Consider the following 12,021-nt stretch of genomic DNA (forward strand, 5'->3'; position numbering starts at 1 on the left):
GCTCACAGTGGATTTGTTATGCTAATTTCCAGCTCCATAGTTGTCCTTAGACTGCACTCCAGTAAAATCTTGACTCATCTTATATTTGACCTAATGCAGACCAAAAACACATTGTGGCATCTGAACTTGCAGGTAAGGAGATCAGGTCATGGTTCTGCCACTAAAGCAACATGTTGTCTGCTATCAAGCTGGAAATGTTGCAGATCGTAACACCTTCAGGTGTTTCTCTTTGAGCCTTTTTCCATTAAAGCTGTGATGTTTCGCCCCATAGTCAGATATGCATTTTATTGTCTTTTTTTCCTCTGGCTGGGAAAGTCTGCAAATACCACAGGAGGGATGTTTACGTCCTCCTGTCTCTCCCCACATCATAGGTGGATGCACACTTCCTTATGTGAAGCAGTGGTGTGGTTGGTGGGTTTAGATTGGTAGAAAGATAACAGTTTTAATTTGAAACAGTGAGGTTTGCAGATTCATGTTTTATGTATTTGTTTTGATGATTTCTGGAAAGTGACATTGCTTCTGAATTTTATATCTTTGTGGTATTTTGAGCGCCAGCAGTTTTATTAGTTTGATTATATCAAAGGAGACGGAATCTCTCTGATGTGTCCCAAACTGGGCAGCGCACACCAATGCAGTGTGGACAAAGTGTGTACATTTAGATACTAGCGCAGAACAATTTGTTCAGTTTTTTCTGTCGTCACCGTAACATCATGTCTAAAACTTTGCAGAGTGAGTAAAGACGAGTCGTCTTGATGCATTGGCTGCTGTGATTGCAGCCATTCCCCAACTGTGTGAATGCTACTCGCGGTCTTTGATCAGTGGGCTTTGGTCAGTGGATGTTGATCAATGGTCATGAGAATTTGCATAATTAAGATTAAGGAACTGACCTCCCAGCCCATTGTTCCTTCAGTGGGCTGGTTTCAGTCATTATGCAAATGTACTGTTTATAAGATTGAAACCTGCAGTCAGCTAAGACTAAAGAAGTTACCTGGATGAGTGACCAAACGTTTCTCCCACTGAAAACGTCCAGATGAACAGAATCAACTTTTGGAGGCAACGATGAGTCATTTTCTGAGATGAAGGCCGTGTGAGGCCTTTGTGCTCCCACATGTAGGTTTGTTTCCTCCATCATTTTAATTATTACAACCTGCCATCAGTTACTGACATTTACTCTTCTTTTTTTTTTTTTTTTTTTTTTTTTTTTTTTTTTGGCCTGTCCCGTTTGGCTCTTTTGCATCAGAATTGTTGTCTAAAGGCAAAGAAAGGTGCCCAACGGATTTACTTTACCAAATTGACCATCCCAGCATTGCCATAATGGTCCATTTGATTCACCTTTTATTGTTTATTTTATTTTCACTTACTGAATACGGGACAGACTGGACTGGGGGAAAGAAGGGGAGAAAGAAAGAGGGAAAGAGAAACAGCTGAGAAGAGGGACGGGGGAGAAGGGCAAAAACCAAAAACCAACAGAATGAGCAGAGAAAAAAAAATGCATATATCAATCACCTGGATCACCTGCTGAGAAAGAAAAAAAGAAAACAAGCAGAAGAGAACAAGAGTAATAGAATAAACAACATCACAATGATATATGGGAATATGACAGTAAATACTAAATATTAAACATTATTGTGCAGCACATAAGATCAACAGAACACAGTGTGCTTTGAGGTAGGAGCCAAAAAGGGTGTAGTTTGTGGGTGTGATCACCCGTGTGTACACCTGTGAGCATGGACGCGCTTGTTTTTTTAAAAGGTTCCTTCATGTAATGATCTGCTAGAGGGTGTGGGGGGGCCACAGCCCCGTCCTCCAGGGTATGAAGCAGGTATGGAGGAGATCCAGGCCCCAGACATCCAGAGGCCCCCAGAACACAAGAGACCAAGGAAGACCAACGGAGGGGCAGCTGCGCCACTGTCCCAGAAAGAGCTGAGGAGAGTCCCAGATGAGGGCTCACTCAGCAGCCGCGGAGCAGAAGCCAGGGGGAGTTGCAGTGACGCGCCCGTGAGCTCCGCCGGCAGCCAGCCGTGCCTGAGTGACCGAGCCCCAGGCCGAGAGGCCGGGGGCACCCCACCTCCGAAGTGGCCCGAGCGAGCCCCAGGCTCCAGGCCCCGATAAGCGGCCACCAAGGAGTGAGCCGGTGTGTACCCGGACGCCCATCCCCGGACACAAAGAACCACCAACGCACCGATGTCTGAGGGGGTCCGCCACTGGCAGGGGAAGTGGTGGTAGGGGGAGATAGGCCTCCAAACCTTGGAGGGCCTGAGATGTCCCCAGAGAGGTGGCGCCTGACACCCAACCTGACATATAGACACAGACATACAGGCACACACAGATACAAACATCCATTCCCACCCTCATGCTCTCATATGCACTTACTCCACACTCAACCAACGTGGAGACAGACATAAAGAGACGCTGTACACACAATCACACTCCCCGAGCATACTCTACAAACCGGGTCTAGGTACCCTTGCCCCTGGAGGGGGGAACTGCACCCAGACCCAGGTGGTGTTACCCTTTTCCCTGCGGTGGGGGGAGGCAGACCACCCCGACTCCGCAGCAGCAGGGAGGCCCCACACTCCAGACCGCAGTCGGACGGCCAACTCCTCCTCCTAGCCCCCCCGCTCCAGCAGGTCGCAGAGAATGGGGGTGAGAGAAGACTCCAAACCTCCCTCCACCCGCTCATTGTAGTGTTGATGCATATGTGTTCTAAGGTGCAATTAAAACCCAGGAGGGCATGGAGCTACCTGCCAGAGAGCAGCAGGTAAGCGCATAGTCCCTCCTGCTAGCCCTCAATGTCTACGTGTATTTAACATTGAGAGGTGGGCAACGACGCCAGGGGTGAGGTGTACACCCTGATGGTAATTTGGACTCCGTGTATCGTGCCCACCCCCAAGATTCTATATGTATGTGTAATGAGAGTGTGAGTAATGTGAATGTCTAAGTTGTGGGATAAAATTGAGGCAGAGGCAGCCAGAAGGGGACAGAGGGGGGGTAGCCATTTACTCTTCCTATGCATCCAGTGTGGAGTGGATTACAGTGTACTGTGGCTGCATTGGCTTTGTTATTTTTATTTTTTTGTGACACTCTGTGTCAAAAACAACTCATGTTCGTGGTAGCAAAATCCTTTCTCCCACCATTTAACATATAACTACATGCATTGAAACAATGCTTGTTCTTTTAACCACAATAGGGTGTGTATGTTTTTGTATTGCTTAAAGTGACTCACAGCCAATGTTCTCCTGGGGTAGGGAATAAGTAGCGGATATTCGCTGGATCTTGTAGAGGCTCTGTAATTGACTAGTCGTGTATCGGCCCTTCAATCTGTCTCTCTGCGGGTCTGTGTGCCGGCAGGATCTTGGCCTATCTTTGATCCAGCTGAGAGCACAGGCGGAGAGCAGGTTCGTCACTGATTAATGGGATCACTCTTAATAGAGCCTCACAGAGGTCAAGGAGAGACTGAGAGTCGGGAACAAACAGACATATAAAGCCCTCACAGTGTCAGCTATTTTATTTTATTAAGCTCAGTTTCCTGAAGGAAAACCTTCATGTTCAACACAAATGTAGTAGATTAGTCAGAGGTGGAATTTGAGGTTTGATTTAGTGCTTATCTGCCACATTATTAATAGATTAGCAATTATTTCTCTTCCCTCTTGATCTGAAAGCCGACGTGAGCGTGGCGAGTAAAAATGAAACTTAGCAAGGGTCATTCGTAGAGGAGCTCTTTTCAGCTTTAAACTGGTTAGTAAATAATAAATTAAATATTAGCGGTGGTAGGCTCTAGGAAATATTTGAGCAAAATAGAATTTTAATTATAACCTGTTTAAAAAGATCAGTGCGAAGTTCAGTTTTGCAACAGCCTGCAAATGATGCCGTACAGTGTCGGAGCTGGGTGATGTGGAGAAAAGTGGCAGCAGTATGAATACACAGTATGCATCTTTTTACAAACAAACACGTTACAATCACTGTTGTTAACAATGAGTGTGTCATTTCGAAGCTCACAGTATAAACCATGTTGTTAGGTGGGGTTTTACCATAGATGGTGTAAAGATGGACGCGGCCACTGATGTTACCCGTGGGCGACTTATTTTAGAACTTAAATGCCACTGACAGCAGGAGATATGTAGTTCACTGACACTAATGTCTTTCATTAGACAGGAACACACACACACACACACACACACACACACACACACACACACACACACACACACACACAGATCTGTACATAGTGTGTGTGTGTGTGTGTATTCCTGTCTAGCTATCTTTGTGAGGACCGAAATCTGCATTCTGCTATACTTGTGAGAACCAACAGTCACTTGTGAGGACACACAACCCGGTCCTCACAAATTTGGAGGCATTTAAAGGCATTTTTGAGCCTCAAAATGTGGTTCTAGTGTCAGGGTTACAATTAGGTTATGGTTAGGGTTAGGCAATCATTTTTAATGGTTAGGGTAAGGGGCTAGGGAAACCATTATGTCAATGAAGGTCCTCACTAAGATAGCTGAACGGGGTTGTGTGTGCGTGTGTGTGTCTGCGTGTGTGCGTGCGTGATCAGCATCCCCGTTATCATCAACCTCAGGCTCAGCTTTTCTTTGTGTGGTGCTACACACCCCAACACCCATAACACATCAACATAAAACAAGCTCATTCTGTTCATACAGATAGCAGCATTAATCAAAATGAACAATAATCACGTAAATACAGTAAAAGAAGCGTTTTTAATAAACATTATTTATCCTCAAGTATAATTTCTGATTGACTCTTTTACGTCACGTCTCATTTACATTCATTTACTTTAGTTCCAAGATCGGGGTTCTAAGATTTCACCCATATTCACGCAGCACATACACACCCTGCCATCAGCTGTCTCTGTTTCTGTTCTTACTGGTTTTTATATTAGTGTCTTAAATATCTTTTTCTGTGTATATAACATTGGTATATAGCTATTTTATCTAAATGTCACCAAACCTCCCCCCCACCACACTGCAATAAACTGAGCAAAAACATATTAATGCAATATTTTTTTCCTCTAACAAACTATATCAATAATAATTCCAAATAGAAGACTTCCTGATATGACTACCTGATCATAACTGCAATAACTTTTCAGTACAGACACGCCTTTCAGCTCTAATGGAGCAGAACGAAAAAAAAGTCTCTTGGCTGCAGAAGACACCGACCTTATTGCTCCCTGAGCCACACAAGCCTTTAAATCTTTAGCCGTGTTTCTGCTGCATCCAGGTTGTTTTCTCCTTGGCTAAATTCAATGGTCGAGGCTTTCCAACAGAATGTGCTGAACATTGAGGTGCAATGGCATGCACATACTGCACACAGTGTTAATATTAACATACTCAGGCCTGTGTGAGTAATGTTTATAATAGTGAGAGTGTGCATCTCCAGGCACACATGAGAGAAACTATTTGTTTTGAGCATAAAACATGACTGCAGCGGGGAAATGGGGACCCTTTGGGGTGCTGGGTCTTGAAGAGACTCTGCATAGCGTCATAGGCCACCTGTAACTGAAGTGTAAAAAATGTTTGTTTCTTTTTAAAATGCCAGGAAGCATTAAACCGTGTCAGTGCATCCTCCTCTGATAACCTGCCCACAAAGATAAAAGTTAAGTGTTTATATTTCGTGTGTCCTCTCCTCGCTGTGCAGAGAACCTCAAATTAGCAGGTGAATTTTAAGAAGACAGACGTGTCGGGTGGATAACCTGTGGACTCGAACACGTTTACCAGAAACGCCACAGCTGACATTTTCTGCACAGTCTCTTTGTTTTCTGTACCACTGCCATCCTTTCAGTAAATATCAGGCTAAAGGCAGGAGCCACACTCATTAGTATTGGTTAACACACTGTTAGTTTAGTCAGTTAACAAACAGTCCTGGAAGTCCAGGAATATAAAGGGATTAGTTGTGGTCCTTCTACAGCAGCAAACCTCGGATTGTGCTGGGAAGGTTTTGCAGCCGAGTGAGAAGTGCCGCTGAAGAAAATAAGCCAAATGAAAGTCTGAAGCCACCATCCTCAGCTGGAAAAGAGTGGATGGCCCACTCCAGATGGAAAATGAGTTGGTGCCTGTGGAAGAGTTCAAGCATCTCTGAGTCTGTTCACGAGTGAGGGGAGAGCATAGCAGGTGATGCAGACACTTCACCTCGCTGCTGTAGCTGAGAGAGCTGAGCATGAAAACAAAGCTGATCTACGTTCCTACCCTCACCTATAGCCATGAGCTGTGGGTGCTAATCCAAAGAATGAGATTGTGGAGTAAAGATCTTTTCCACATCAAAAGAAGGGAGGTGAGGTGTTTCTGGCAGCTGACTGGGACGCCTCCTGGAAGCCTATTAGAGGAGATGTTTTTGGCAGGTCCAGCTGGAGGAGATCCCGGGTCAGACCCAGGGCAGGCTGGGTATCTTGGCTTGGGAACGCCTCAGTGTCCCTGGGGAGGAGGTGTGAAGTTTGTACCTTTGTTTCCAGTCAGACACGTTTGTGCTGTTTATCCGCTTTAGAAATTGGAGCCTTTTCTGAAACCCCAGTGTTATAAGACCTCGCCATCAGAATCGCAGTTTAATGTTTCCAGCATTTCTCTCGTTATTTATTTTCTTGTTTATTATTTAAATTGCATTTGCACCTAAATATCATTTTTTCAATTTTCAGAGTAATTTTCAGTTTACAGAATTTAAAAAAAAACGTTCTCAAACATGCACAAGAAGCTACCACAGAACACAAAAAGAATTCAGTAATAATTCTAAATGAGCTTTTATTAAGGTTCAAGGTTCTTTATTTGTCACATGCATAGTTATACAAGTATAACACACAGTGAAATGTAGCCTGACACGCTCCTCGACATGTGCAAAAATGGGGGGGTGGGGGTGTAGAGGAAGAACATTATATATATCTACATATAGTATATACACTGGGTGAATGTGCAGTAGTAGTATTACTCAGCTGAATAAACAATAAAGGGTGCAATACTGATGTTTTTACTACAAGAACACAGTTAAAGGAAATGTACTCAGTGTTTTATCCAAATTATATTCTAAACGTTGAATACTCTGTAGAATACTCGACATGTTACATTGTAACATTTTAACACCTTTTCCCCTGTTTTTCAAAGTCTTGTGTTTTCAGGAGGAGTAAGCGGCGAACAAAAACTGAGGTACCTGATTATTTCTATATCATAAGCCCAGAAACATCCACTCTCATGTTTTTCATCATCATTCGCCTCATTAGTGTATATTTCACTCCTGGATCTAATACAGTTCTAACTCACCATTTTCCCATTATGAACACGTTACATCATTTAGTAAATCCACTTTGCAGAATCACATCTAAGCATTAAGTGTGTTGAGTGACCTGAAGGCTGCATAAATGCGAGGTGTGATCAGAAACGTCTGCCACACGGCCGTCTCTGCAAAGACGTCTTTGATTTCATTAACAAGGTCGTGCAGCTCAGGAGCGTTCCAGCGCTGCCCGAGTTTCTGTTCAGGCCACTGCTGTATGTGCACATCTGCTCTTTCACTATGGAGCCCCGGCAGAGAGCAAACATCAGCATCTGTGAAATGAACCCAAACTATGGCGTCTTTAGAGGAGTTTCGCTGGAATCCCCTGTCATATCGAAGCCCACAGGGGGGCACATGTTTGTGACCCTCACAGGGTCTGAGTGGCTCTCACACTCAAGATGATGATGATTCCACCAGATTCAAATACTGCTTGGTGTATTTATTTATTTATTTATTTATTTATGTAAGGCTGAATACGTGACAGAGTATAGAACCTGATCAGTTTAAAGGCTTCACTCCAGATGTGAATTGAAAGTGCAAAACTGTGAAACATGGGTGATGGATGAGCACTCCACATGTTTCTGGGTCACTCAACAGATCTGGATCACCTTGTCTTCTCTGCTAATTTAGGATTGAAAATGAAGGATTGCGGTTTGACACTGTAACAGGTCCAATCACGTCCCAGACACACAAGTGGGACAGACAGAGCCGGGACTTCAGGGCAGCAGTCTGGAAGTAGCAGCTTTGCTGAAGGTGGTGTAGCACTGTCCAAGGATATGTTGAAGGGGAGACTGGGGCATGTTTAAACTGCATGTTTTTTGGTGACACAGAACCTGATAAAAACGCCTCGTGTAGGAGCCGTAAATCAGGAAACCTTTTTTACTGTGAACGAGTTTTAGTTTCTTCTTTGGCTCCAGGCCGACAGATGTTGGACTGAAAACCGTTAAAATGCAGTGCAGGAAACCACCCTTTCATCCAACATGCCGTGCATCAGTAAGATACGTTACGGATGGTGTAGCCCACCGAGGGTGTATCTGCATGCACATAATGTGATCGTTCCCAACAAGCGGAGTAAAGCATCACACCAAATGAGGTGTTTACATGGGCTGCCTGTTGAGGTGTTTCATTGATTTACTGGTTTCCATCCTACAGAGTAAAGTGTGACTAATGATCGGAGGCGCCACCTTCAGCATGATGCTGTAGTGTCACAGATTCCCTCCTCTATTTGACCTCTGAAACACATTTGTTCCATGATACAAACGGGCACACAGCTGCTTGGCTCGGATGAGGTTTTGCTCATACTTGATGTGATTTGTGCGGTCGGGAGAAAAGCAGATTAAGTTTTTATGTGTCATATGTAAAAATGTGGCTCATTAGGCACCGCTGGTGTACATGTTTCTAAACTCACAAAGGTGGGGCCTATTCCCTGCTCTGTTAGTTACAATAATGTTCAGTTACTGACGCAACTTCATGGCTGCAGGATGTGCTGTTGAACTGTATTGCATCATATCCAGGAAGTTGTCTCTGTTAGCCTACCTACCCTCATTTAAACAGCAGTAGACAGTAGCACACCTGCTCATTAATAATTTACTGCAACAGAGTTCATCTGTCCGCTTAAAGGATTTCTTCTTTTTTCCCTTTGTAATCTGAATATGTGTCCGATTATTGTCTCCCCCGTGTTTTTTGCTACATAAAGATGTGCGGCAGCAGTAGATGCTGAAATTAATAAATGTTTACGACATTAAGACATTAGCAGGAACTACTTATCATAAAAATGCTTTGTAATTGTCTTTATTGAGGGGACATGGGGGCGTTTAGATGAAACACATGACAGTAAATGGAAACCGGTCAGTAAACCAACAATAAGTGATAAGCAAAGAAAAATATAACACTGGAAACCAGAGCAAAACAAATCTATTGTTTATAAATATGTAATTAGAGTTGTATTAAGCAGAGATCACACTCCTGAAGACTTCCCCCTCTCCTTGGTCTTAACTGCCAAAAAATGGCCTAAATTTGTTTGTTTTCAACCCGTTAATTTACACTGTTCTTGGTAGATTGTGTTGATCATTATTTAAGTGAACCGGAGGTCTCTGTGTTTATAAATGAGCACACTTCTACATTATGATATTTTCACCCCCTTCGGCAACTTTTGCAACTCCAGCTTCAAGCTCGTTTGGCCTAACTAGTAGATGTAGCTTGAGCCAGAGTCGTGACAGGTCTTTCCACAGCTTGCTGATTCTCATTTTAGCTGCAGGATAGATGGAGTTCAAATCATTCTTTTTTTTTTTTTTTTCTGGGTGTTTAAAAAAGTAAAGTTTGTTTTTCAACATAAATTTTCTCTGTGAATGTTTTTAGTGTTTCAGTGCAAGAACATCACAGTAAGTACAGCGTTGCTCTGTGTTTGGTTTCCACAAACACTGCACGTGTATTTGTGGAGCTGTGCTGTTGTCCTCCGTCCTGCAGGGAGGTCAGCGTCGATGTGGAGCTACAGAGCGGTGCTCCTGGAACCTGCCGGGGCTCAGTTCAGTTCAAGGACACTTGAGCAAATAACTCAGGGTCAAAGTGTAAAATTATTATCACCGGGTCGCATGTACGACCACAGGCTTAAACTGACCCCTGACTTCTTCTTGTACTGCTGAACTTTCAAAATATAAGTCGGCACGATCCACTCAGCTTAGTATCTGCTGAGAAACTTCAGCTATGCTCATGGAGGTGGAACACTGGATATTCTTCAAGTAGCCCCATAAAGTAATAAATACCAATGCTGCTGGATCGGTAAATAAGCAGTTTCCTTATAAAATATATGGAATCTAATGGTGATATGTCAGTGTTGGGCTTCGAAGGGTTTTTATGAGAGAGAAGACAAATATGCTCCAGTTATGAGTTTTGACAATTTATTATTAAACTAGTAGAATTTCCGATTAGTTTTACATGCTGCCATGTTGGGCTGTTCGATATAACGATATATATTAGATGATGATATGAAAACGTCTTGTTTCATTTTAAGCTATCGTTTGTTTCATGGTGTCGCAAAAGAAACTGTTTATGGCAATATTTGTTTTCATCGCTTTGATGGTCGCTGTAGAAGTTCTTAAAGTTCTCTCTTTCTCTTATATTTAATATAACCACACTACCGACGGATAAACCTTAGAACACGCCGTGTACTAAATACAAAGGATATTGCGGCCGTTTCTACTTATGTAACACTCGACTCCAGGTACACGATGCCCAGCTGAAGACGCTTCACGCAAGTAGAGTTGCCTGAGATTCACAGAATATACAGAAAATGTAAAATTTTTGTGACATATGTTGTTGTCGGGACGATAAACGTCTTATATTGGGATATGAGATTTTGGTCGTATCGCACAGCCCTACTGCCGTGGACCTCCTCTCTCTGGCTCAGAGACAAAAGGCTTCCACACCCAGACACTAAACGCTTTTATTGCACGTCACAGAAAAGTAATATTGACGTGATTGAAACAGTTTAGCGTGGCCTCCTCGGGTCTCATCTCGGGGCGTCTCTTATTTGGAGACGACCCTTTTGCAGGCAAAACTCCCGTTACCATGACAGCCACCTCTTGTGCACCGGTCAGGCCTGTAGATTTAAAGATGGAGGAAGAGTGCATTCCATAGGAGCAGATTTATGAGCGAGGCTACATCCCTGCGAGGGGGTCTGCCAGTATCAGAGTGTGCCGTGGAAGACAAAACACAACTACTGTGAGAAGAATGAGATGTTAGCCTGAGATTAGGTTTATGGTTAATTTCAGAAGCATCTGTTCTTGTTTTTCCATAGATTTTTCAGGATCAGTCAACATCCCAAACCTTGTTGAAGCAGTGACACTAATATTAATATCTTTGTTTGAATGGGGAGAAAGACGGCTCTCATGACGTGGTGACGGCCATGAATCGATTTTCCAAGAAAGCCGTTATGTTTGAAGTGCTCAGTGATTAGTTATAGGTGGAATCCTTCATCGCCACATTCTGGTATTTTCTTTTATCTATTCTAATGAAACACGGGCTGCATTTATATCTGCATCCTGTGTTTCATGGCTAAGTGTTGTTTTTATTATAAAAACATTAAATTATCATTATGGTGATGATTGCGCTCTTGTCTTGTTTTAGAATCAGATCTCAGTGCTAACGGCAAAGTGAAACCCTATTTTCAGAAAAGTTTCCATGCTGTGTAAAATGTTGGGATATATTTATCTGGAAACAGTAAACACAGTTAAATGCTGAAACAAATTGGTTTAATATGTTTGCATTTTGATTTTACATTTTTTGTGTTTCATCAGTAATCTACCCGGGGAAACCAAACGTTTCTTTAGTTTTACTCCTGGGAGATGAACTGAGCATGTATTTAAAATCACATGTATTCCATTCTTTGCGTGGTATAAAAGGTAAATTGCAATCACTCCATTTTTGGAAACGGGGTTGTTGTGTTCCTGCCATTCGTCTTGTTCTTCAGAGCAATTATGCTCTGGAATCATTTACATTAAATTGCTACTTCTTAAACGGAGTGCTCATATTTCATCGCTGACACCAGGCAGGCAGTTGCATGGTGAAGTGGCTTCTTCTCTGATGGGTTTGACATCTGCAGGCAGTGACCCAGCAGAGATTCGGCTCCCGATTTCATCAGCCTTCCAGACTTCTGCACCAATTCAATTTTTCTCTGAGATAATGGAGCATTGGCAGCTGATGCATGTATGCTGACACGCCACGTTCACGCACGAGCAAATAAACCGC

General features: G+C 43.1%; 1 protein-coding gene across 6 annotated transcripts in view; it reads left to right on the top strand.

Annotated features, from left to right (window-relative positions):
- The window catches only part of kif20ba (kinesin family member 20Ba), a 64,096-nt gene that overhangs the window by 41,769 nt on the left and 10,306 nt on the right, over positions 1-12,021 (top strand). For 4 of the 6 annotated variants that reach the window (XM_026189918.2, XM_080288182.1, XM_080288185.1 and 1 more), the window contains one exon: positions 7,110-7,151. The exons of the other annotated variants lie outside the window; for them this stretch is intronic. In XM_026189918.2, coding sequence (XP_026045703.2) covers positions 7,110-7,151 — 42 coding nt within the window. The remainder of the gene's footprint in view (positions 1-7,109; positions 7,152-12,021) is intronic. 6 annotated transcript variants of the gene reach the window in all.

The sequence above is a fragment of the Astatotilapia calliptera genome, chromosome 13, assembly GCF_964374335.1.
Source record: "Astatotilapia calliptera chromosome 13, fAstCal68.1, whole genome shotgun sequence".
NCBI lineage: Eukaryota > Metazoa > Chordata > Actinopteri > Cichliformes > Cichlidae > Astatotilapia > Astatotilapia calliptera.